This window comes from Mobula hypostoma, chromosome 7 (assembly GCF_963921235.1).
Source record: "Mobula hypostoma chromosome 7, sMobHyp1.1, whole genome shotgun sequence".
Classification (NCBI taxonomy): domain Eukaryota; kingdom Metazoa; phylum Chordata; class Chondrichthyes; order Myliobatiformes; family Myliobatidae; genus Mobula; species Mobula hypostoma.
The window spans coordinates 53,370,163-53,396,622 of record NC_086103.1 but is presented as its reverse complement, the minus strand read 5'-3'; the positions used below and the strand labels follow the sequence as shown (position 1 = coordinate 53,396,622).

General features: G+C 38.5%; 1 protein-coding gene across 7 annotated transcripts in view; it reads right to left on the bottom strand.

Moving 5' to 3' along the window:
* pdlim7 (PDZ and LIM domain 7) overlaps positions 1 to 26,460 on the bottom strand; it is a 144,899-nt gene that overhangs the window by 45,647 nt on the left and 72,792 nt on the right. Inside the window, exons 4-6 of one of the 7 annotated variants that reach the window (XM_063053432.1) lie at positions 6,066 to 6,085; positions 2,170 to 2,321; positions 759 to 795 (exon numbers count right to left, since the gene is read on the bottom strand). The exons of 4 other annotated variants lie outside the window; for them this stretch is intronic. In XM_063053432.1, the coding sequence (XP_062909502.1) occupies positions 759 to 795; positions 2,170 to 2,321; positions 6,066 to 6,085 (209 nt within the window). Of the gene's footprint in view, positions 1 to 758; positions 796 to 2,169; positions 2,322 to 6,065; positions 6,086 to 13,358; positions 13,443 to 26,460 lie in introns of all 7 variants that reach the window. 2 more of the 7 variants (XM_063053430.1, XM_063053431.1) reach the window with 2 other exon arrangements.

The following is a 26,460-nucleotide window of genomic DNA, read 5'->3' as shown; positions in this document are numbered from 1 at the left end:
CCGACTATCTCAAGCAGCTGCATAGATCTGTCTACTTCCACAATTTTGACTTTTATTGCTTCACATAGAAATTCATAATGTTATAGCTCAGTTAAGAATAATGGAAGTACTGTACAAATCAAATGAATTAATTTATTATCAAAATTCTTAGCTGTTAGATGCTGCCTTTATCCAGTTACTAAATAATGTCTTGCAGATTATGGATGGGCTTCGATATGTCACAGTACAGACCAGGCATAACAGAATATCTATCCTTTAGGATATGCTTTTAGTTGCAAAGTTTTTTGATTAAAAGTGCATAAGCAATGGTGACCTCAAGTTATTGAAAGGTGAAAGTTTATCAATGTCCTTGTCTTTGATCTATAGGGAATGTGGTTCAATGTTCTACTGCTATTGACACTGTCTATCAAATGCATGTGCCAATGTATATTAAGAGCAAAACAGTATTTGGGCACAAACTCAACCAAGGTTATAAGACAGGCGAGCATTGTTAACCTGGAATCTATTTTAAAGTCAAACACTTTAAAATTTTCTTTATAATGGCAACTACTGATATGAATGTGACAACATAATTGCACTATTCCCCTGGTCTTGCCCAATGTAGTTCTGCCAATACAGAAGAAGACCTGATCTTTCATCGACCATTTTCTTTACGGATGCAGAGCTTATAATGGAAAACATTAGCATAAAGCGTGAAAACTGCCTGGAATATGCCACCTAAAAAAGGCCATAAATCAATTGGTTCTTCCACGCCTTACCTGGCTTTTTTAACAACTTCATCATCTGGATCTCTCACTGAAATTAATTGAAAATAAATGAGGGATTCTTGGTTAATAGCATGTGCTAATTTAAAATACTAAATAAAACAATTTTCAAATTACAAAGATTTAAACATGAATACTTTTCACATGCTCTCAGATTAACTACTTTAAATTCGTACAAGAAAATATTCTTCACATCCTTAAATGGTGCCTTGTTATGTTAATACCAGTAAGTAAGCAATATAAAGTTCATCCAATGTAAATTAAAATTCATCTCATTCATTCAAAAGGGAAAAGACAAAACACAACTCAGGTTTACAGGTTCATGAAGCTAAGCATTTGGTGTACTACACACATCATGCAACATTCCAGTTAATTAAAGGAAACCATGAATATATCCTTGCCCTCTCGGTGCTAAATTTAACTAAATTTCTTCAAAATAAATTGCTTCCAGACAAAGTTCTAGTCATTGTTCCACAAAAATCTTTCAACTTAGCAAGAAACCCTTTCAACATTATTCAGATTTTTATCCCAGTAAAATCAAATTCCTCAAATATTTGCATTTACTGGTTACTCAAAAGCACAATTTAGTTTATAATGACACTCATAACTGATGCACTAAATTGTATATTTTTCTTCAGTGAGAATCTACAAATACTGGCCTATCACTTATTAATACTAAGACAATTGAATGGACTAACATTCAAAGCTGTCCCTGAACAACAGGAGTTATACTCTTGAATATTTTAAGCTTTTGTTACTTTTAATTTCAGTACTGGTGTTTCCACCATCTCATACAATCCAAACTACCCAAAATTCTTATAACCACATACACATTTCATCAAGACCTGCTCATCCACATTCCCACCCCTCTATAAACCTATTCTAAATACTATTCTCTCCACAAATCCTACTCCACCTCTCACCACCATGCATTCAAGCACTGTACATTTTAATTTTGCCTCACTACTAACAGAAGCTATCTTAATCCTTCTTTCAAATATCCTCTCTAAATTCACCCATTTAACTTGCACCATCCTATCTATAAAATTCTCCAACTCATCATTTATCTAGCCATGCATGGATGAAGGAGTGCATCACTCCCTAAGTGTGCATTTCTGCTATGTGGTGTCTGCTTTCCTTGAAGTGTACAATGCAAGTTGTTCTTTTAACTTTGCCATGACTGAAAATGTTCTACATTCAACAATCCATATTTTACATTTCTCCCTAAGAAATCCCAAATCATACATCCTCTCCTCACAAAACTGCAACTGAAAGGGATTTCAGCAAATGTCTAAATGGCATTAACCATTATGTTTGTTAGAGCAATAGACGTTAAAGTTTTAAGAAATCACCGACTGCTGACATGCTGTACACTACTGCACATCAATAACCTAACTACACTTACTGAAATCTGTGCCTGTTAGTTGAGCAAGAATACGAAAAGAGCGGGATTGAGTTGTTCCAGTTTTTGGTTGCCAATCCTCTGTGTCTTCTATAAGTCTTTTCTTGCTGGCATCATTTGGTATGATAACACGATGATCAACTTTGCCAAAACGTCTATATAATGTTTTCAGAAGTTAAAGAAGATGGGGTGGGGAAAGAAATACATACCAAGACAGAGAGTGAGAAAGCATTTGAAAAGCAGCATGTGACCTCAAATACAGCTAATAACTTAAGCTGATACAGTGCCTTTAGAATAGCAAAACAACTCCAGCCCCTATGGTAGCATTACAAACTAAATTTTACAAATAGTTAAGAGAGAGAAGATACTGGAGTAGGTGAAACACCAAAAAAAATCTGCAGATGCTGAAAATCAAAAATAAAAACAGAAAAAGATAGAATGACTCAATTAGGTGACATCAGCGAGTTCTGATAAAAAAAAGTCTTTGACATGTTTCTCTGTTTTAGTTTCCATGTACACCACCCTAGCTGCTGAGATAGTGGAGAAGACCCTGTGTAAGTTCAAAAGGTTGCAAAGAGCATGAAATGGTGTTTGAGTTGTTGATAATGCTTAGCAAGGGAAGACGTTCCAGAATTTGAGGTGGGACAGGAGTTAGCAGTATCAGTTAGCATGAGGACCAGGAAGTGAAGTTAAAAAGTCAGTGCTTTAAAGGGCAGTATTACAATCCAGGGAAATATATTAGCTGTTTTACATACAGATTAGCCTTGCAAAAGGCAATGACAAAGTAAACTATATTTAGCATAGCTCATTGAGGGTTAAATATTCAATAGAACATATGAAAAATCATGTTGCTATTCTTTGAACAGTGCATTGAGATTACTTACATCCACCTGAGACAGCAGCTGGGGCTTTATTTAACCTCTCAGCTGAAAGTCAGTACCACATGCAATGTCAGGCTAGACTATGCACTCAAGGCTCCGGAGTGAGACTTGAACCACATTTGCTACAAAAGGCAAGAGTGCCATTACTGAGCCAAGAGTGATGCCTTAAACGTTCAACAAAATTCTCTGCATACATGAGCTATAACTTCTGCCAAAAGGTAGAAAGGCAATATTCAGAAAATTCTAATGAGGATTTGAAATTCTATGGTGCATTTTAATCTGCTGCAGTCCAGTTCTCCGGAATGAGATTATCTGTCAACAGCCATCAGTCATGGAGCAAAAGACACTGCAAAAAGGACTCACAAACAGTTTAAACTTATGTTGTCCTCCAAAAGAACAGAGGTATCATAACATATTCTACCTTGTGTCCAGAGATATTAATTTAAAATTTCTCCACAAAATCTCAATATTATGTAGGAAGCTAAATTAGTTGTTTTTTTAAAAAAATGTTTTAATTACATTAGTTTTAGATTTAAATGTTCTTAAATTCTGTACATTTTAAATCATAGAAATATGAAGAAGTAGTAAGCAAGTGACTTTCATTTTCCTACTGGAAGTGGTTAATTGGTGCTGTTACTAAAACCCTGTTACCTGGGAATATAAATCTGAGGGCTCAGCTAAATCCATGCCATCCTGTGCATGCAGTGTCTACATATATCAGCTTTTCCAGCTCTTTTTATTTAGTACTTATAGAACAGTAGCATAGCATCAGCACACACTTTACAGTACAAGTGACTCAGGTTTGTTTCTAAACAAGAGAAGATCTGCAGATGCTGGGAATCCAAGCCACACACACAAAACGCTGGAGGAACTCAGGAGGCCAGGCTGCATCTATGGAAAAGAGTACAGTCGACATCTCAGGCTGAGACCCTTCAGCAGTCCTGCTGAGTTCCTCCAGCATTTTGTGTGTGTTGCTCGGGTTCAGTTCCTGCCGCTGCCTGTAGGAAATTGTACATCCTCCCTGTGAATGTGTGGGTTTCCTCCAGGTGCTCTGGTTCCACGCTCAGTACAAAGACGCATCAGTTGGTAGTTTAATTGGTCATTGTAAATTGTCCCATGATTGGGCTAGGGTTCAACTGGGGGATTGCTGGATTGAAGGGCTCGAAGGGCCTATTCCATGGTATCTTAATAAATAAATTTGTCAGCCAAAAGAAGTGGGGATGATTATGTCTAAAATCCAGGTAGGTTAGAAGAAGCCTCTTGCAGAAGATACAAGATGCGTGTTTTCTGTGCAGTCGAGAGCAAGGGTTTCAGGGTATATGTGCAAACTGAACTCAGTGCCATGGTACAAGAGGTTAATGAAGGTGAGCAAGAGAAAGGTATGTATTGGTAAAAGAGACAGTAAACTTAGGGGATAAATTGTGTTTTCTGCACCTGCAAATCTGAATCCTAAAAGCTGTATTACTTTTCCAATGTCAGAGTTAGAGACAACTCCTCAGGGCTACAGAGGAAATTGCAGATGAAAGGAAACAATCAAGTTCTCGTGATCCATGTGGGAATCACAACATAGGACAAAGGAGAATATCCTGCTGAGGGAATATATGAAATCTGTTTCCAAATTAAAAAACAATATATCAAAGGTGATATTCCCTGGATTACTGGCCACGCTACATATAAAGTGGCACAGGGCAAACACAGTTATGGAGGACTGAATATGCATCTCAAAGATTAGTCTGTGAAAAATGGGTTTCAATTACTGGAATTATGGCACCAAATCTGCAGAAATTTTTAATTGAATAGAGATGATAACACTTTAAACTAAATATTGGGGGGGAGGAGAAGGAGTGATCTGGTGAAGGTCAATTTCAAAAGCTAACGAGAAAGGGTGAATGTGCTAGTGCTAGTATCAACATAAGCTGTCCCTGCGGGGAAGGGAAAGAGCAACAAACACAAGAGCCTATCTGCAGGAAAGCAGCATCCATCATCAGGAAACCCCACCACCCAGGTCATGCTCTTTTTTCACTGCTGTCATCAGGAAGGTGGTTCAGGAGCCTCAGGACTCACAACACCAGGTTCAGGAACAGTTATTACCCGTCAGCAACAGACTCTTGTACCAAAGGAGATAAAATAACTTCACTTACCTCATCATTGAAATATTCCCACAACCTGTGGACCCACTTTCAGGAAATCTATTTCATGTTCTTGATATTTATTGCTTATTTATTATTATCATTATTTTTTCTTTCCTTTTGTATTTGCAGTTTGTTTTTTTTTTTTTTTTCGCATGCTGGTTGTCCGCCCTATTGATGTGTTCTTTCATTGATTCCGCTATGGTTATTGGATTTATTGAGTATGCCTGCAGTAAAGTTAATCTCAGGGCTGTACATGGTGACATTTATGTACTTTGATAATAAAATTACCTTGAACTTTTTGAATTTTGCAGTGAGGGAAAATGGTATAAAGAAAAATTTGAAGGTCTTTTATCTGTAATAAAGTAGGTGAATTAATAGTACAAATAGGAATCAGTGTGTCCAATCCAATAGTCATTACAGAGACATATTTGGACAATGACCAAGATTGGGAAGTAAATATTTTACATTACTTTTAGAAGAGAAAGGCAAAATCGAAAAGGCGGCATGCAAACTTCATTAAAAAAGAGGGATAAAGTGGAGGAAAGATTTCAAATCTGAAAATGAAACAGAGTCAGTTTGAGTGGAGAAAAATAGAAGGAAATATTACAAGTAATAGTTGAGTAAAACAGAGAGAAACCACGAAATTAGAGGTACTGCAGGAATGATATTTTAATAATCATGGAAGACTTGAAATCAGCATATAGACAAGGAGAATCAATTTAGCAGTAAATGTGTGATGCCAGTTGAATACATGGTGTACAAGAGATCAGTATGTTGAGAAACCAATAAGGGGACAGAGTATTTATGAACATTTGGAGAGGTATAATATGATTAGGAGTAGTCAGTATGGCTTTGTCAAGGGCAGGTTGTGCCTTACAAGCCTGACTGAATTTTTTGAGGATGTGACTAAACACATTGATGAAGGAAGAGCAGTAGATGTAGTGTATATGGATTTCAGCAAGGCATTTGATAAGGTACCCCATGCAAGGCTTATTGAGAAAGTAAAGAGGCATGGGATCCAAGGGGACATTGCTTTATGGATCCAGAACTGGCTTGCCCACAGAAGGCAAAGTGTGATTGTAGACAGGTCATATTCTGCATGGAGGTCAGTGACCAGTGGTGTGCCTCAGGGATCTGTTCTGGGACCCTTACTCTTTGTGATTCTTATAAATGACCTGGATGAGGAAGTGGAGGGATGGGTTAATAAGTTTGCTGATGACACAAAGGCTGGATAGTGTGGAGGGCTGTCAGAGTTTGCAGCAGGACATTGATAGGATGCAAAACTAGGCTGAGAAGTGGCAGATGGAGTTCAACCCAGATAAGTGTAAAGTGGTTCATTTTGGTAGGTCAAATATGATGGCAGAATACAATATTCATGTTAAGACTCTTGGCAGTGTGGAGGATCAGAGGGATCTTGGGGTCTGAGTCCATAGGATGCTCAAAGCAGCTGCGCAGGTTGACTCTGTGGTTAAGAGGGCGTACGGTGTATTGGCCTTCATCAATCGTGGAATTGAATTTAGGAGCCAAGAGGTAATGTTGCAGGTAATGTGGGACTCTGGTCAGACCCCACTTGGAGTACTGTGCTCAGTTCTGGTTGCCTCACTACAGGAAGGATGTGGAAGCCCTAGAAAAGGTGCAGAGGAGATTTACAAGGATGTTGCCTGGATTGGGGAGCATGCCTTATGAGAACAACTTGCGTGAACTTGGCCTTTTCTCCTTGGAGCAATGGAGGATGAGAGGTGACCAGATAGAGGTGTACAAGATGATGAGAGGCATTGATCGTGTGGATAGTCAGAGGCTTTCTCCCAGGGCTGAAATGGTTGCCACAAGAGGACACAGGTTTAAGGTGCTGGGGAGATGTCAGGGGTAAGTTTTTTTTACTCAGAGTGGTGAGTGCGTGGAATGAGCTATCGGCAACGGTGGTGGAGGCAGATACAATAGGGTCTTTCAAGTGACATTTAGATAGGTACATGGAGCTTAGTAAAATAGAGGGCTATAGGTAAGCCTAGTAATTTCTAAGGTAGGAACATGTTCGGCACAACTTTGTGGGCCGAAGGGCCTGTACTGTGCTGTGCTGTAGGTTTTCTATGTTTCTATACTTCTATGTAGTATTTTAGATCTACTTTGAATGAGGGAAGATTAATTAATGACGGGTGATTATGGGGCCTTCAGGGAACAGTGATCATGTTAGTATCTTTTCACATATGAACTGAAAATATTACAGACTAAAACCAAGGTCTTAAAATTGAATAATGCATGAAGAATGTTATGATTTGGCCATGGTAAGTTGAGAAACTAGATTAAAACTAAAATAGAGAATAAGTAATAACTAACTTTTAACAAAAATAAATGTTTACAAATATTATCTATCCCTTTAGAGCAAAAAAAAGGAAAGTGGTCCAATCTTGGCTTTCAAAAGAAGTCAAAGGTAGTACCAGATTAAAAGGAAAAGGCTTAGAACTTTACAAACAGCAGTAAGTCTGAAGATTGGAAGAAAATGAAGAACCGCAAAAATGGACTAAGATATGAAGGCAATCTAGTGAGATATGTACACAAAAACAAATAAGAGCTTCTGTAGCCAGGTAAATCAGAAAAGACAGCAGAAAGTAATGGGGGCTGCTAACATACTTTCAAGAAAATGTACAAAGGAAGGAATTGGCATAAAACTGAACAAATTGTGTGTGTCCATCTTCAAACAAAACCTCATGAAAATCATGACTCAAGTGGAGAGTAAAGGAAGACATGAAAGAAATTAGCATTAGTTTAAAAAACGGTTAATATTGCAGAAGTTAATGGTGTTGAAGAGTGATAATTGCCAGGACCTAATGACTTGCAGCTATGATATATAACAGATTGGCAAGTACGGTGGTTGTCATCTTCCAAAATTCTTGAAAGGCTCCTATGATTGGAAGGGAGCAAAGTCTATTTAAGAAAGGAGAAAGAAAGAAATAAAAGGAACTACAGGACCTGTCAGCCTGACATTAGTTAAGGAAAATGCTGGAATCTATTAGGAAATTGCAACAAGACACTTATAGACTAATAACAAAAATAGCAGGAGCAGGCTATTCAGCCCCTTGTACCCACTCCACTTTTCAATAGTATCAGCTCAGCACTACTTTCCTATACTGACCACATAGCCCTTGATTGCCTTTATATCTAACTCTTTATCAAACTATCTTCTGCCACTGATTGAAGCTTGGTTCATGGACAGAAATCAGAGCAGGGGTGAATGGGTCACTCTCAGCTTGAAAGAATAAGGGGTCCCCTTTGGAGCCTCTGCTGCTTAGAATACAGTGTGGCATTCCAGAGAGCATGGGGGGGGGTGGGGGCCTGGACGACAGTTCGCTCTCAGCATTCTTGGTGGCCAGCTTGTTGTAAAATGTGTTTGTGGGATTATGGTGGGATGTTCAAGTTCACTTACCGTTGCATTTTACTTAATGTTGTGGGTCACCCTGACTGTAACTGGGGCGCGTCATAATCAGCTCCCTTGTCTGTACTGGACTGGGTTAGTTCTCACCGAGCGATGGCGCTCTGCCTGTTACTGTGCTTGCTGCAATAAAGCAGGCTGTTCAGATAGACGAGCCCTTCTCGTCTGTCATCATGGACTGAATGCTCACCACAATATTAATCATTTGGAGGCATGGATCACATCCACATATAGGTGGCAGTATGGGCTGTCAGAAAGATGTAGTCAGGTTTCAGAGAACATAGGTTAAGCAAATGAGCAAAGGCACAGCAAATGGAATACAAGATGCAGAAATGTGAAGTCATCCACTTTTGGGGGAAAAACTAGAAAATACTGTCTATTTCTTAAATGGTGAGATATTGAAATGTGTTAGTACTTAGGAGGGTTAATTTATTTATTTAGCAATATAGTGTGGAGGAGGCTCTTCCGGTCACATTGCCTTAGCAACCCCTGACAAACCCATTTAACCCTAACCTAATCACAGGACAAGTTACAATGACCAATTGACCTCCTGGTACATCTTTAGACTGGGAGGAAACCAGAGCACCTGTGGAAAACCCACACATTCCACAGGGAGGATGTACAGAGACTCCTTACAGAAGTGCCAAAATTGAACTCTGAAATGAGCCAAGCTGTAATAGTGTCATGCTAAACGCTACCATGGTGCCACATGTACCATAAGAAAGATTGCTTGCAACAGAGCTGGATTTGGAGATTCATCATATTGATTCCTAGCATGGCAGATTTGTCTTATAAGGAGAGATTAAACACTGTGGACCTATGTTTAATTTAGAAGAATAAGAGGCGATCTCATTAAAGTACATACAATTCTAATGGGATGTGAAATGGTATATGCAGAGTTGATGATTTTGCTGACTGGAAAATTTTAAACAAAGGGTCACAGTCTAAATTAGGGTGCCTAGTCATTCACTTAATGTATCCAAGGAAGACTGATAAATTATCTTATTAAAAGAGTAAGGGGATAAGTGCTCAGTGCAGCAAAGTGGTGCCAAAGTTAAAGATTAGTCATAATTTAGTTGTATAGTGGAGCAGAGATGATTGACCCACTCCTTCATCTAATGGCATTTCCTTATTTTTTTTCACTACTAATATCAATATCACTCCATTTTAAACATACTTTAATTTCAAGATTTGAAAGATTACCAAAACATTGCACATAATTTGGAGGAAATTGTAAAGAAATGATCCCATATGAACCCTATTCTCCAATGGAAGTAATTAGCAGAAAGTAGAACAATATACAGACGAACAAGCAATAAGACAAGCAATACTTGTACAAAATGCAGTTTGAAGCAATACATCTTTTTTTGATTTAATCAGATCAGACATGCCAAAGAATGCATTTCACCTACAGATCACATTTCAAATAACAATGCCAGCACAATGCATTTCAATTAAACAATTTTGGAATATATTGCGTCTTTCTTTAAGCTCTGTCCACCATCTGATTTCACCCTTCTTTAAAAAAAAGTGTTAAAATACCTGGGACTATGATCAATGTTTCTGAAGGCTCAATGTACTATTCGATCAGGTGGTGTACCACAGAGCTCTGTAGTTCGTTTTAATTAAATGTCTCAAAAGATTAATCCATGCTGCATTCAGGATATGTATTAAACAATATATTTTATACATTTGTGCAGCAAAAACTTATTTAATTTTTTTGTCCATTCATATGGCATGGATGTTGTTAAAAGTTCATTGTCTATACCCAATTGACCTCCAATCATGAGACAGATTCACTGAGAGTGTGGAGTTATTTATAGACCAGACCAGTTTAAGGATGATAAATTTCCTTCTCTTTTTAAGGACACGTGTCATAGAGTCATAGAAAATACAGTTCAGAGACAGACTCTTCGGCCCAACTAGTCTGTGCTAAGACCATTTAAACTCCCTAGTCCCATCGACCTGCAGCCAGATCAGGTGCATTCTCATCCATGAGCCTGTCCAGACTTCCCTAAATGTTGAAATGGAGCTCGCATGCACCACTTGTGCTGGCAGCTCGTTTCACACTCTTACGGCCCTCTGAGTGAAGAAGTTTCCCCTCATGTTCCCCTTAAACATTTCACCTTTCACCTTTAACCCATGGTCTCTAGTTGCAGTGCTAAAAGACTGCTTATATTTACCCTATATTTACCCTATCTATACCCCTCAGAAGCTTGTACACCTCTTTCAAATCTCCCCTCAACCTGCTCCCCTCAACCAAGGAATAGAATGCTAACCTATTCAATCTTTCCCTACTACTCAGGTCTTCAAGTCCTAGCAACATCCTTATAATTTTTCTCTGCACTCTTTCAACTTTATTTACATCTTTCTTGTAAGAACATGACCAAAACTGCACATAACACTCTAAATTAGACCTCACCAATGTCTTATACAACTTCACATAACATCCAATCTCCTATACTCCGTACTTGGATTTACGAAGGCCAATGTGCCATAAGCTTTATCACCCTATTTACCTGTCTGCCACTTTCAATGAATTATGGGCCTATATTCCCAGATCTTTTTGTTCTACTGTACCCCTCTGTGTCCTAACATTCACTGTGTAAGATCTACCCTGATTGGCCCACTGAAGTGAAACACCTTACACTTGTCTGCATTAAATTCCATCTACCACTTTTCAGCTCATTTCACAATCTGGTTTAGAACCCACTGAAAGCTCTGATGATCTTTCGCACTGTCCCACCCCCAATCTTGATGTCATCCACAAATTTGCCTGTCTTGAATCCTGAGTGACTGAACTTTCTTGACCAACCTCCCATACAGGACCTTGTCAAATGCCTTGCTAAAGGCCATGTAGACAACATCCACTGCCTTGACTTCATCAACTTTCCCGGTAACTTCCTCAAAATACTCTATAAAGTTGGTTAAGCACAACCTACCAAGCACAAATCTGACAACCCCCAATCAGTCCCTGTCTATTTGATACTGATATCTGGTTCATGAGAGTACCTTCCAATAACTTTCCCACCACTGCTGTCAGTCTCACCGACCTATAATTTCTTGGTTTATTTTTAGAGTCTCTCTTAAGCACTGGAATAACATTAGCAATCTTCCATTCCTCCAGTACCTCACCTGTTGCTAAAAATGATTTAAATACCCGTTATGGCCCCGGCAATTTCTGCACTTGCTTCCCACATGGTCCGAGGGAACACCCTGTCAGGCTCTGAGGATTCATCCACCCTAATTTGCGTCAAGGCAGCAAACACCACTTCCTCTATAATCTGCACAGAGTCCATGACCTCACTACTGCTTTGCCTCACTTAAATAGACTCTGTGTTTGTCCCCTGAGTAAATACAGCTGCAAAAGATCCATTTAAGATCTCCCCCACCTTTTTTGGCTTCATGCATACTGTAATTACCATTCTGATTTTCCAGAAGACCTTTTTTTCCCTTTGCAATCCTTTTGTTCCAAACATATCTCTAGAATCCTTTAGGATTCTCCTTCACCTTGTCTGCAAGGGTAACCTCATGCTTTCTTTTAGCCTTCTTGATTTCTTTCTTAAGTGTTGTTTTACATTTCTTATATTCCATAAGTGCCTCATTTGTTCCTACCTGCCTATACCTGCTATGCATTTCTTTTTTTTCCCCTCTAAACCTGTTATCTTTACCTTTTTACTCTGACAGGCACATACAAGCATTAAACTCTAAAATTTCATTTTTGAAGACATCCCACTTACCAAATACACTTTTGCTAGAAAATAGCCTGTCCCAGTTCACACTTGCCAGATCCTTTCTAATATCATCAAAATTGGCCTTTCTCCAATTTGGAATCTCAATCTGAGGACCAGACTTATCCTTTTCCATATTTACATTATCATCACTAGATGCAAAGTGTTTCATTATACAAACTTCTGTCACCTGCCCAGTCTCATTCCCTAATAGCAGATCAAATATTGCACACTCTCTCATTGAGACTTCTATGTACTAGTTAAGGAATCTTTCCTGAACACACTTGACAAATTCTATCCTATCTAGACTTTTTATAATAAAGTGTAGTAATACAGTCAATGTGTGGAGAGTTAAAATCACTTAATAAAACAACCTTATGTTTCCTGTAACAGTCCGCAAGTTAATGAGTTAATCAAATGGATTGTTACAACAATTCAGTGGTTCTAAGATCAATGTTACTGATATTAACTTTATTTATTGAATTAACTAAATTTAATTTCACCAGTTGGCATGTTGAAATTGAAACTTGACATTGGATCAGTAACTCAGGACTCAAAATTACTTATCCTGTCACTGAACTACAATTTTATCTTTCGGATTGTTGCAATATGATAAGAGTGATGTCACCAAGCATTAATGAAGCATAATTGTAAAGGCAGAGATCAGGAAACAATGCTGTGGGAAACCATGGAGTACAAAGCACATTAAAGTTCAGTTTAGTTCAGCCTGTACTAGTCCATGTTAACTGATTCAAGTGTATAAACTGTGAGGAAAAAATTTTCATACATCTATAGATAGCAAATAGAATCTGTTCTTTGGTGAAGAGAAATTTTTGTAATGGAAAAAGAAACTTGACTCTAGCCAGCCGCAAGCTCTTAATTAAGATGAAGCTAAAACTTTGTGATTATTTGTCTATAAATTATTTAATCTATTTTGTAGTAAATCCCATCACACTACATTCTACCGACATTAAACGAGAGTTATGATAAAGACTCAAAGGTTTCATGCTGCTCTGCTTACCTATAGTCACCAAGATCATAAAACATTTCTTCATCTCGAAGAACATGAAACTTGGGACGACCCTCAAGCTTATCCTCATTTTCACTGAATACATTACAATACAGAGTCAAGATTAGAATAAGTGGCAAGGCACGAAATTCCACAATGAACAGGAATTGGGAAAAAGTGATTATTAAAAATAGTCTATCAAATAAAGGAATTATAAATATAGGCAGTAAAAAAGTAGGTCCTGTGTTTTGTTACTTAGGTCAACTAAGTACTTTTATGAAGAAATTTTTTTTTTTAAAAATGTGTTGTACTAATATGTATTATCACACATGCAACATGCACATCAAATGCCAACACTTCAAACAAACTTGGGAAATTAACTAATTTAGACAGGTCATTAAGCATTCTCAGTAAAATACATTCCCTTTAAGCATCTATTTAAAAGCATAACAACATAAAAAACAGTTCTTCATGCGAGAATCTAAAATAGGTTTGCAAGCAACTAAACACAACGTAAGCCTTTGTCTGAAGTCTTAAATATTTTGTAGGTCATTCGATTTGTACTCTGGACATTAACAATATGTAAAAGTTGAACAATGTCTTTTTTTAAAAATGTCAATTTCAAATAATTTTTGCTGGGTAATGTAATATAATGTAATAACCAATTCACTATTGTATTATGGAAGTGTTTCTATAGATACTACCAAATAGAATTTTTCAGACCCCTAGAATTTCAAGCTGAATTTAACACGCTAATTTAAGTGACTACAAATTCCTATCAAATACATAACTACACAATAAAGTTCACTAGATTTACATAGTTTTTTTTAAACATGGGAAGTATCCAACTGCTATCAAAGGAATAAGATACGTGCACACAATATTAATAGTGGCTTCATGGAAAATGGCCAAAGTCATGGTCCAAATGGCTTGAAGGAATAGAAAGAAAGTTTAGATGACAGTTACACTGACTTCTTATACCATTTTACCCCCACAATGCATGATGAATCTATTATGAAGGATTTTGTAACATTAAGGAAAACAGTCCAAACTCAACTGGATACATCATTCATTATTCCACAGCTTCCAAAGAAGAATCTATCCACAATATCTTCAACACTGTTATCACTTTCCTAAATGCTGAAGAACAATGCAGTCTCTTTGTGCTATGAATTTACCTTCAACATTGTCCTACACATCGCACACTAATTTTCAGGCTCTATGCCAAGTTCTGCCAAAGCACAGAATTCTTAAGACACTTGCATTAAGAAGAAGCAGGATTTCTGCTCATTTGGAAATGCACTATGCTGTTTGTACTGTTTATCAGTGGGGGGGGGGAAGCTAAATGAAGTATAATGCTTGTTTTTCTTTATAACAAAGGACAGTGGTACATTTACTAGTGGCTGTCACACACTTTATATAGCTTTTCAATACAGTTTTATATTTCCCTTGAGGAAATTTTGTCATAAATTTGTAATTTTGTAAAGGAAACAAAATTAACAGCATTTGCTATGTCGCTAAAAAGCCAACTACTAAGTAGTTAAGAACTGAGGGGAAAAATATAATACTAACACATAGGGAAAAAATGTATTATTGTGTAGTAAGTGTATACTTTAATAAATCAGGCAGGAAGAATGCTGCTTCTGATATTCTACTGACTGCATCTGAATTTCAGAGATATAACTGATGACAATACTGCAAAGTTTAGCACACATCATGAAGTATGAACTTCAGGTTTAACTTCAGTTATCATTCAACCATATATCAACATAGCCAAATAAAAGTGTTCTTCCAGGGGCAAGATGCAAAACACATTATCAACAACACATGGCACAATGCACATAGTACAAATAGTACACATAGCTATAATTTCAGTTAAAAGAACACTGTCACAAACAGAAAAAAAAATACAGTAATTATATAGCTCAAGAGCCTGTGTGGCATGACTAGTTTAATGGTAAGTAGTCCTGGTCCAGTTTGTTCCTCAACCAAGCGAACACCAGAGGGCATAAATCGGCTAGTGACTATCTTGGTCACAACTTAACTCAACCTCTCCTTCCCCATCATCCATCAGTAAGAGAACAGCTCAACAATAATAAATATATTTAACAAGTGCATTTTAAACTCCTATTCCAAAATATCTCAGGCCTTTTTGTGACAAAAATGCTGCAAATCCCAAAGTAGACGGGTCATCAGAAGCAGCCATTAAGCACAAGTTGCTTGTTCTTCTTGTATTATACCCCCACCAAGTGTAAACAGTCTTATCATAGGGTCATGCAGCACAGAAACAAGCTCTTGGGCTCACCAAGTCCATGACAACCACCATGCATTTCTTTACAATAATGCTACTCTAATTCTATCATTATTCTCCTTTAATCCTTTCAATTCGCACATACTGAACTGCTCATCTACGTATGGGGAGCAAAATACAATGTCCAATTAACCCATTCAACCTGCACATCGGGATATCCACACAGCTGCAGGGAGAAGGTGAAAACTTTACACAGACAGCACCCAAAGTCAGAATTGAATCTGGATCTCTGTGGATCTCCAGAGATAGATCGATGTCTACACTCTTTAATATGGATGTCTCTGGCACTGCTTGTAATCATTATTGAGACAAGCACAGAGTGTGTAAGATGGTGTGATGTTCTCAGCAATATCCAGATACTCTTTTAGATTAACTTGGAAGGTGTCTAGCTCCAGTGGTTGATCTGGCATGACCAACTCTCCCTAGTCTCTACCCATGAAAATTGAGAGGAGCACAAATTCGACTGGGAATCAGTGAAAGCCATGGTGCAAGCAAACACACAACATGTATGAGAATTCCTAGAAACCTGGCTTTCCACAAACAATTCTGTAAACAAACATAGACATCAGTCCTATTTATCAGCAGATGCAGGCAAAATTCCTGATGACACTGCATGAAGTTCACCATACAGCCAATCAGCAACAAGATTTCCTCCTCACTTCACAACTGATTTTCTGAAATGGCTTTCAATCAGCCTATTGAAAAGTATATAGAAACATAGAAAATAGGTGCAGGAGTAGGCCATTCGGCCCTTCGAGCCTGCACCACCATTTATTACGATCATGGCTGATCATCCAACTCAGAACCCAGCCTTCCCTCCATACCCCCTGACCCCTGTAGCCACAAGGGCCATATCTAACTCCCTCTTAAACATAGCCAATGAACTGGCCTCAACAGTTTGCTGTGGCAGAGAATTCCACAGATTCACCACTCTCTGTGTGAAGAAGTTTTTCCTAATCTCGGTCCTAAAAGGCTTCCCCTCTATCCTCAAACTGTGACCCCTCGTTCTGGACCTCCCCAACATCGGGAACAATATTCCCGCATCTAGCCTATCCAATCCCTTTAGGATCTTATACGTTTCAATCAGATCCCCCCTCAATCTTCTAAATTCCAACGAGTACAAGCCCAGTTCATCCAGTCTTTCTTCATATGAAAGACCTGCCATCCCAGGAATCAATCTGGTGAACCTTCTTTGTACTCCCTCTATGGCAAAGATGTCTTTCCTCAGATTAGGGGACCAAAACTGCACACAATACTCCAGGTGTGGTCTCACCAAGGCCTTGTACAACTGCAGTAGTACCTCCCTGCTCCTGTACTCGAATCCTCTCGCTATAAATGCCAGCATACCGTTCGCCTTTTTCACCGCCTGCTGTACCTGCATGCCCACTTTCAATGACTGGTGTATAATGACACCCAGGTCTCGTTGCACCTCCCCTTTTCCTAATCGGCCACCATTCAGATAATAATCTGTTTTCCTATTTTTGCCACCAAAGTGGATAACTTCACATTTATCCACATTAAATTGCATCTGCCATGAGTTTGCCCACTCACCCAACCTATCCAAGTCACCCTGCATCCTCTTAGCATCCTCCTCACTGCTAACTCTGCCACCCAGCTTCGTGTCATCTGCAAACTTGGAGATGCTGCATTTAATTCCCTCATCCAAGTCATTAATATATATTGTAAACAACTGGGGTCCCAGCACTGAGCCTTGCGGTACCCCACTAGTCACCGCCTGCCATTCTGAAAAGGTCCCGTTTATTCCCACTCTTTGCTTCCTGTCTGCTAACCAATTCTCCACCCACACCAATACCTTACCCCCAATACCGTGTGCTTTAAGTTTGCACACTAATCTCCTGTGTGGGACCTTGTCAAAAGCCTTTTGAAAATCCAAATATACCACATCCACTGGTTCTCCCCTATCCACTCTACTAGTTACAACCTCAAAAAATTCTATGAGATTCGTCAGACATGATATAAAGGCCAATCATTCAGAGGACACACCACAATCAACAAGGCACTGACCATGACTCCTCGCATAGTGATGAAACGTTTGCATTTCAACTGCCAAGATTGGAGAACAACTCAACCCAACTCTTTTAGACTTCTGAATTAGTTAAGAAAAAGAAATATGAACTCTTGATAATTTTAGCCATTTATAGCTAATCGCACATGCACAGTGAAAACAATAGTCCTTTTTCTATGGTTACATCTAGGGTGTTGGCATTCTCAGAGTTGTATACAGTATTCAAGAAATATAACATCTTTTTGAACACCTATTGCACAAAATATATATTTTGATGTTATTTGATAATGTAATTTCTCATTAACAGCCTCCAGAATTACAGTCCCCAAACCAAACTGAGTTGCATTCTCCTCAATCTAAAGGGAGTCCAGATTAATGGTAATCTAGATAGACATAATGATCCCTGGCCTGTTAATTTCAACGTTCAAAGAAAATGTATTATCAAAGTACATACATGTCACAATATGCAACCCTGAGATTCATTTTCTTGCAGGCATACTCAATAAATCCAAGGAATAATGGGATCAAGGAAAAACTGCAGCAATAGGGCAGACAACCAGTGTGCAAAAGACACCAAACATACAAAAAGGCAAAAAGAAATAATAATAATAATAAATAAGCAATAAATATTGAGAACATGAGATGAAGAGTCCTTGAAAGAGAGTTCACTGGTTGTGGGGACAATTCAGTGATAGCGAGTGAAGTTATCCCCTCTGGTTCAAGAGCCTGATGACTGAGGGGTAATAATTCTTCCTGAACCTGGTGGTATGAGTCCTGAGGCTCATGTACCTTTTTCCAGCAAGAAGGGAGTACAATTTGGGTGGTGGGGGTCCCTTATGATGGATGTTGATTTCCTACAACAACACCGTGTTAATGTGCTCAGTGAGTGGGGGGAGAACTTATCACTGATGCACTAGGCCACATCAACAAACTTTGAGGATTTTTTTTAAACTTTTTTTTAAAAGCACAAACACATCTGCCCTAATTATGACAATAGTAAGTTAACCCTCAATTTGATTACACAAATGGTTCATCACATCTGTGTTCAGTTATCTGAAGCTCATGCTGACATTTCTGTCCCCCAAAGTCAAAACATTTATTTCTGTTTGCTTAATTGTGTGGGGATTCTCATAACTGTCGCAGATACTAATCTGTTTCCACTGTAGTTCTTGTCAAGGTATCATTATGTGATCAAGATTTCCTAGACCCATCGCATACTGAACTATCTGACCGCTAACTATTCCATTGTGGAGAATATTCAGATTCCTCTCTCTCTCTCTCCCTCCCACATCTTTTTTCCACAAGGGAAGCCACATCACGTGTTGCTGCTATCATTATGGTTATGGTATGGAATGTGTACTTCCTTTGCTATACACTTATATTTAAATTGCACAGGCAGCAACAAACCGTCTTGAGGAGATGTTAAATTGTATATAATCCAGCAACAATTGTCATTTAAACTATTCTGGAGGACCAGAAAATATTTTAAGTGTTTATCCCAGTGTTAGCTTAGTATACCAAAAACAGATTTTTTTTGCGCTAATAAATCTTAAAGAAAAAGGACAATGTTCTCCAAGGTGAAATGCAGTAACAAGATCATAAGATATCACAGTAAGATTCTCACATTCATAAGATCATTAAGACAAAAACAAGATTAGGTTACTTGGCGCATAGCCAACTCTGCCATTCAATCATGACTGACTTAATTTCCCTCTCAATCCCATTTTCCAGCCTTCTCCCTGTAACTTCTGACACTTACTAATCAAAAACCTATCAACCTCCACTTGACATGGCTTCCATAGCCATCTGTGTCTATGCATTCCACAGATTCATCAGTCTCTGGCAAAGTAAATTACCCCTCATCTCTGTTCTAGAGGGACATCTTTCTATTCTGAGTCTGTGCCTTTTGGTTCTAGACTCTCCCAGTATCAGAACCATTCCATCCAAGTCTATTCTGTCTAGGCCTTTCAGTATTTGGTAGGTTTCAATGAAATCTCCCCTCATGCTTTTAAACTCCAGCAAGTACAGGCCCAAAGCTCCTCACACATTAACCCTTTCATTCCCAGGGTAATTATTGTAAACCACCTCTACACCCTCTCCATCTTTTCTTAGGATGCTGCTCATGATGCTTTAATTGTGATCTCACCAATGCCTTAACAAGCCTCAGCATTGCAACCTTGCTTTTAAGGACCATAAGGCATAGAAGCAGAATTAGGCTTTTCAGCCCATTGAATCTGCTCCAGCATTCCATCAAGGCTGATTTATTATTCCTCTCAACTCTATTTTCCTGCCTTCTGCCCATAACCATTGAAACCCTGACTCATCAAGAACCTATCAACCTCCACTTTAAATATACCCAATGACTTGCCCTCCACAGCAGTCTGTGATAATCAATTACACAGATTCACCACCTTCTAGCTAAAAAAAATTCCTCCTCATCTCTGTTCTGAAGCTGTGCCCTCTGGTCCTAGACTCTTTCACCCAAGAAGACTTACTCTTCACATCCACTCTATCTTAGCCTTTCAATATTCAGTAGGTCTCACTGATATCCCCCTCATTCTTCTAAACTCCAGTGAGTACGAGACCTGAGATATCATACCTCATACATTACCTCTTTCATACCCAGGATCATTCCTGTGAACCTTTTCTGGACCCTCTCCAATGCCGTAATTTTACTTAGATAAGAGCCCAAAACTGCTTATAACACTCCAAGTGTGTCTGATGAATGCTTATACAGTCTCAGCTGTACATTCTTTCTTTTATATTCTAGTCCTTTCAAATTGAATGGTAACATTGCATTTGTCTTTCTTACCACCAACTCAATCTGCAAGTTAACCTTTAAGGGAATTTTGCACGAGCATTCTCAAGTCCACCTGGACCAGTGATTTTTGAATTTTCTCCCATTTAGAAAATAGTCTACACTATACCTTTATTCCTTCTACCAAAAGTGCACAACCATGTACTTCCCTACATTATGTTCCATCTACCACTTTTTTTCTCCATTCTCATAATCTGGCCAAGTGTTCTTCAGACTCAAAGTTCAAAAGTTCTAAGTAAATTTATTATAAAAAGTACATACAGTGGCATGCAAAAGTTTGGGCACCCCAGTCAAAATTTCTGTTACTGTGAATAGCTAAGCGAATAAAAGATGACCTGATTTCCAAAAAGCATAAAGTTAAAGATGACACATTTCTTTAATATTTTAAACAAGATTACTTTTTTGTTTCCATCTTTTACATTTTCAAAATAACAAAAAAGGAAAAGGGCCCGAAGCAAATGTCTGGGCACCCTGCATGGTCAGTACTTAGTAACGCCCCCTTTAGCAAGAACCACAGCTTGTAAACGCTTTCTGTAGCCAGCTAAGAGTCTTTCAATTCTTGTTTGGGGGATTTTCGCCCATTCTTCCTTGTAAAAGGTTTCTAGTTCTGTGAGATTCTTGGGCCGTCTTGCATGCACTGCTCTTTTGAAGTTTATCCACAGATTTTCAATTATGTTTAGGTCGAGGGACTGTGAGAGCCATGGCAAAACCTTCAGCTTGTGCCTCTTGGTAGTCCATTGTGGATTTTGAGGTGTGTTTAGGATCATTATCCTGTTGTAGAAGCCATCCTCTTTTCATCTTCAGCTTTTTTACAGACGGTGTGAAGTTTGCTTCCAGAATTTGCTGGTATTTAATTGAATTCATTCTTCCCTCTACAGTGAAACGTTCCCCGTGCCACTGGCTGCAACACAAGCCCAAAGCATGATCAATCCACCCCTGTGCTTAACAGTTGGGGAGGTGTTCTTTTCATGAAATTCTGCACTCTTTTTTCTCCAAACATACCTTTGCTCATTGCGGCCAAAAATTTCTATTTTAACCTTATCAGTCCAAAGGACTTGTTTCCAAAATGCATCAGGCTTGTTGAGATGTTCCTTTGCCAACTTCTGATGCAATTTCCTATTCCTGAGGAGACTGAGGTCCTTTAACATCTGTCGGACGATGCTGAGGATGTTCTACGAGTCTGTGGTGACCAGTGCTATCATGTTTGCTGTTGTGTGCTGGGGCAGCAGGCTGAGGGTAGCAGACATCAACAAACTCATTTGTAAGGCCAGTGATGTTGTGGGGATGGAACTGGACTCTCTGACGGTGGTGTCTGAAAAGAGGATGCCGTCCAAGTTGCATGTCATCTTGGACAATGTCTCCCATCCACTACATAATGTACTGGTTGGGCACAGGAGTACATTCAGCCAGAGACTCATTCCACCGAGATGTAACACTAAGCGTTATAGGAAGTCATTCCTGCCTGTGGCCATCAAACTTTACAACTCCACCCTTGGAGGGTCAGACACCCTGAGCCAATAGGCTGGTCCTGGACTTATTTCCTGGCATAATTTACATATTACTATTTAATTATTTATGGTTTTATATTGCTATATTTATACTCTATTCTTGGTTGGTGCAACTGTAACGAAAACCAATTTCCCTCGGGATCAATAAAATATGACTATGAATTTTGTGGTAAGGACACAGGAAAGGTTTTTTTCTTATGACTCTTCCACAAAGGTCATATTTGTGCGGGTGTCGCTGCACAGTAGAACAGTGCACCACCACTCCAGTGTCTGCTAAATCTTCCTGAGGGTCTTTTGCAGTCATACAGGGGTTTTGATTTGCCTTTCTAGCAATCCTACGAGCAGTTCTCGCAGGAAGTTTTCTAGGTCTTCCAGACCTCAACTTGACATTACAAACTGAGGAAACGACTACCTGAAAACACTTTGCTATCTTCTTGTAACCTTCTCCTGCTTTGTGGGCATCATTTATTTTAATTTTCAGAGTGCTAGGCAGCTGCTTAGAGGAGCCCATGGATGTTGATTGTTGGGAAAAGGTTTGAGGAGTCAGGGTATTTATAAAGTTTTGAAATTTACATCACCTGGCCTTTCCTAATGATGATTGTGAACAAGCTATAGCCCTAACAAGCTAATTAAGGTCTGAGACCTTGGTAAAAGTTATCTGAGAGCTCAAATCTCTTGGGGTGCCCAAACTTCTGCATGGGGCTCTTTTCCCTTTCCCCCCCACTCTAAAATTGTACAAATCAAAATTAATACACTAATCTTGCTTAAAATGTTTCATCTTTAACTTTATGACTTTGAGATCAGTTCATCTTCTACTGACTTAACTATTCACAGTAACAGAAATTTTGACCAGGGGTGCCCAAACTTTTGCATGCCACTGTATATGTCACCTTATGCAGCCCTGAGATTCATCTTAATGTGGGTAGTTGTAGTGAATACAAGAAAAACTACAGAATCAATGAAAGACGTACCCAACAGGATGGACAAACAATCAATGCACAAAAGACAACATACTGTGTAAATACAAAAATAAATAATAATAATCGTCCAGATATAACAGGATAAATAAGTAACAACAGCTTAAGAAGTAGATACAGCCATTCCAAACACATATAACATACAGAAATCAGTAAGTGAAAAACACCAGAAACATGCTGAATTAAGAGGGGAAATTGATAGACAACGGAACATGAACAGGGTATACATTGTCCATATGTGCAACTGGTATCATCCCAAAATCACTACACAATAGCTTTGAACAATTAGGCCTGTACAACAATTATTATGTAAATCTCCAGAAGCCAGAATACTATACACCACTAAAATAGTCTGAAAGTTCCTAGCAATGAGTGTGCTTGGATATGACGATATGCCAGGTTTTACCAGCTTGAGCTGAGAAAAAAAAAATCTTACATATTCTTATAATATATAATAAATAATAAATATCAAGAACAGGATATGAAGAATCTTTTAAAGTGAGTCCAAAAGTTATGGGAACAGTTCAGCGATGGGGGTGAATGAAGTTATCTCGTCTGGTTCAAGAGCCTGATGGTTGAGGGATAGTAATTGTCCCTTAACTTGGTTGTATATGTCCTGAACCTTCTGTAGCTCTTTCCTGATAGCAGTAGCCTGATTCCTCAACACTTCATGCCCTTCCACCTGTCTTTGTATTGTCCACAAACTTGGACATAAAGCCAACACTTCTGTCATTCAAATCACTGACATATAACTTGAAAAAAAAAAGCAGTACCAACACCAACCCCTGTGAAACACCACTAGTCTCTAGCAACGAACTCAAAGAGGCCCCTTTATTCCCACTCTTTGCCTCGTGCCAGTCAGCCAATCTTCTATCCATGCTAGTATCTTCCCTGTAATACCTTATCTTATCATGTTGAGCAGCCCAATGTATGGCACCTAGTCAAAGGCCTTCTGAAAATCCTAGTAAACATCTACTGACTATACTTTTGTCTATGTACCCTGTCATTTTCTCAAGGAATTCCAACAGGCAAGATTTCGCCTCAAGAATATCATGCTGATTTTATGTAAAATGAAACTCTTTTAACATGTGCCTCCAAACAGCCCAAAACCTCATCTTTAGTAATGGATTCCAACATCTTCCCAAGCACTGAAGTCAGGCTAACTGGCCTATAATTTCTTTTCTTGTGCCTCCACCTCGTCTTAAAACGTCCAGTGACATTTGCAACTTTCCATTTTTCTGGAATCATTCCATAATCTTGTGATTGTTGAAAGATCATTACTTATGCTCCCACAATCTCTTCAGCTACTTTTTTCAGAACCCTAGGCTGTGATCCATCTGGTCCAGGTGACTTAGCTACCTCCAGAACTTTCAGCATCCCAATCACCTTCTCCATAGTAATAGCAGCTACATTCACTTCTGCCCTCTGACACAATTGAATTTCTGGCATATTGCTCGCAACTTCCACAGTGAAGTCAGGCCCAACTAGCTGAATTTTCAAGAAAATAGTTAAAAAGGTACCAAAAAAAAACAAAGTAATGTTTAACTGAGCAACAAGTAAATGAAATATAGAACAAACTAAAACACCATCTGTACTACAATAGCACTGTAAAACTGAGAATTAGTTCCTAAGATATCGACAGAGGAATTCATCCAGTGTACGCCACCATGTTCTTTGGATCGATTGTGAGTTAACAAAATCAGCACAGACACCTCGTGCAGGTAATGGACTGCCTTCATACAATACTTTTGATGACTGCATCCTCCAAATCTTCATTGTCATTGTGACATTCAAGATGATTGTTGATACTTTCATACTGTTCATAGTTCCTAACTTGTAGTAGTAAAACCATTTTACTCAGGTTCTTTTTACCTTTGCACTTTCTTAACTCTACCCAGAAGGAACCTACAGCTTCTCATCCTATGTCACTTCATTTTTTTTTACCAACAGAGCCATCCCACCCCTCTAGCCTTCCAATACAACGTGCATCCTTGGATGTTAAGCTCGTAGCTGTGATCTTCTTTCAATCACAGCTCTGTGATGCCTACAACATCGTAACTGCCAATTTCTCACCGTGTCTACCTTATTTTGTATAATGAGTGCACTCAAATATAATACCTTCAGTCCTGTATTCACTACCCTTTTCTTCCCCCCCCCCAATTTTGACAGCATGTTGTTGGAAGTTAAATTCTTATCAATTTCTAAACTTTCTATTCTGGAGATTTCACTAACTTCTCCTACACTCTCCTTCCCATTTATTTTATTCATACTTTTCCCAAGCTGTTCAGTCCATATCCTGTTATTTAGTTTAAAGCCCTATTCACAGTCCTAGTTATGTGATTTGCCAGAACCCTGGTTCCAGCATGGTTCATTGGTACAGCTCTCCCCAACTTCCCCAATACTGGTGCCAATGTCTCACAAATTCAAACCCATTTCTCCCACATCAATCCTTGAGCCACATATTTATCTCTCTGATCTTATTTACCCTGTGCCGATTTGCATAAAACCCATGTAACAATCCACAGATTACCACCTATTTGGTTCAGCATTTTATTTTGGTCCCTAGCTCCTCAAATTCACTAAGCACACCCTTTTCCTTTCTTCCCAGATCTCTGCAATCACACTTAGATGAACCTAGGATGCTAAATATATGAAAAGTGTGTACAAGAGCTTGCGGCCGAGTCCTAAAGTAACACCTTTGCAAACTACTATCATGAAATTAAATAGAAGGATTTACAGAAAGGCCCTTGAATGAAACAGAGGCTTATAGTTAGAATCCTCCTGCTGCTCAGTATAAATAGTTTGGAAGCATTAACTGTTATGTATACAAACTACAGAAGTCTAAAAAGATAGCTTAACTGAAAACTTAGTTAAGGAAAGCAAAGGACCTTAAATGAAAAATTCATATCACAACAACAAGGAAATAACCAGAGAGTATAGTGGAATTTATATAAAATTCAAAGGTTAAAAACACTAACAACCACAGAACGAAATGCAAAATTGGATAATACTGTTCAGTTAGAAACTAGATGCACAGTAAATAGATCGAGTGAAGATAAGGTTGGATGGTATTAATGTTCCAATAAAGAAGGTGAAAATATATCCTAAGTGATGAGCAGAAAATAGCATCCAAAGTTCAGCACAAAAATAGTTATCCCAGAATAGCTGTACTCTGCTCTAGGTTAAGAACCAGAAAGCAAGCTGCCAATTATCCAGAGAAAAGAATTCAAGGATTCTGTCTCCCACCATCTGACTGAATATAACCTGAGTTCTTGCTACACACTCAAAGGGATTAAACAAAAGCAAAGTTCACTGCATGCCTGTGAGGTATTATTAAACACATTTCTCTCAAGAAATGATAAACACTTGTGTTTCCTCCCTTTTGTTAAATAAGATGGTAAAATGCCATTCCATGTATCAACAGATTTCTTTACTGTGATCATTTGTATTTTGTTCATGGATTTTGCATTTTAA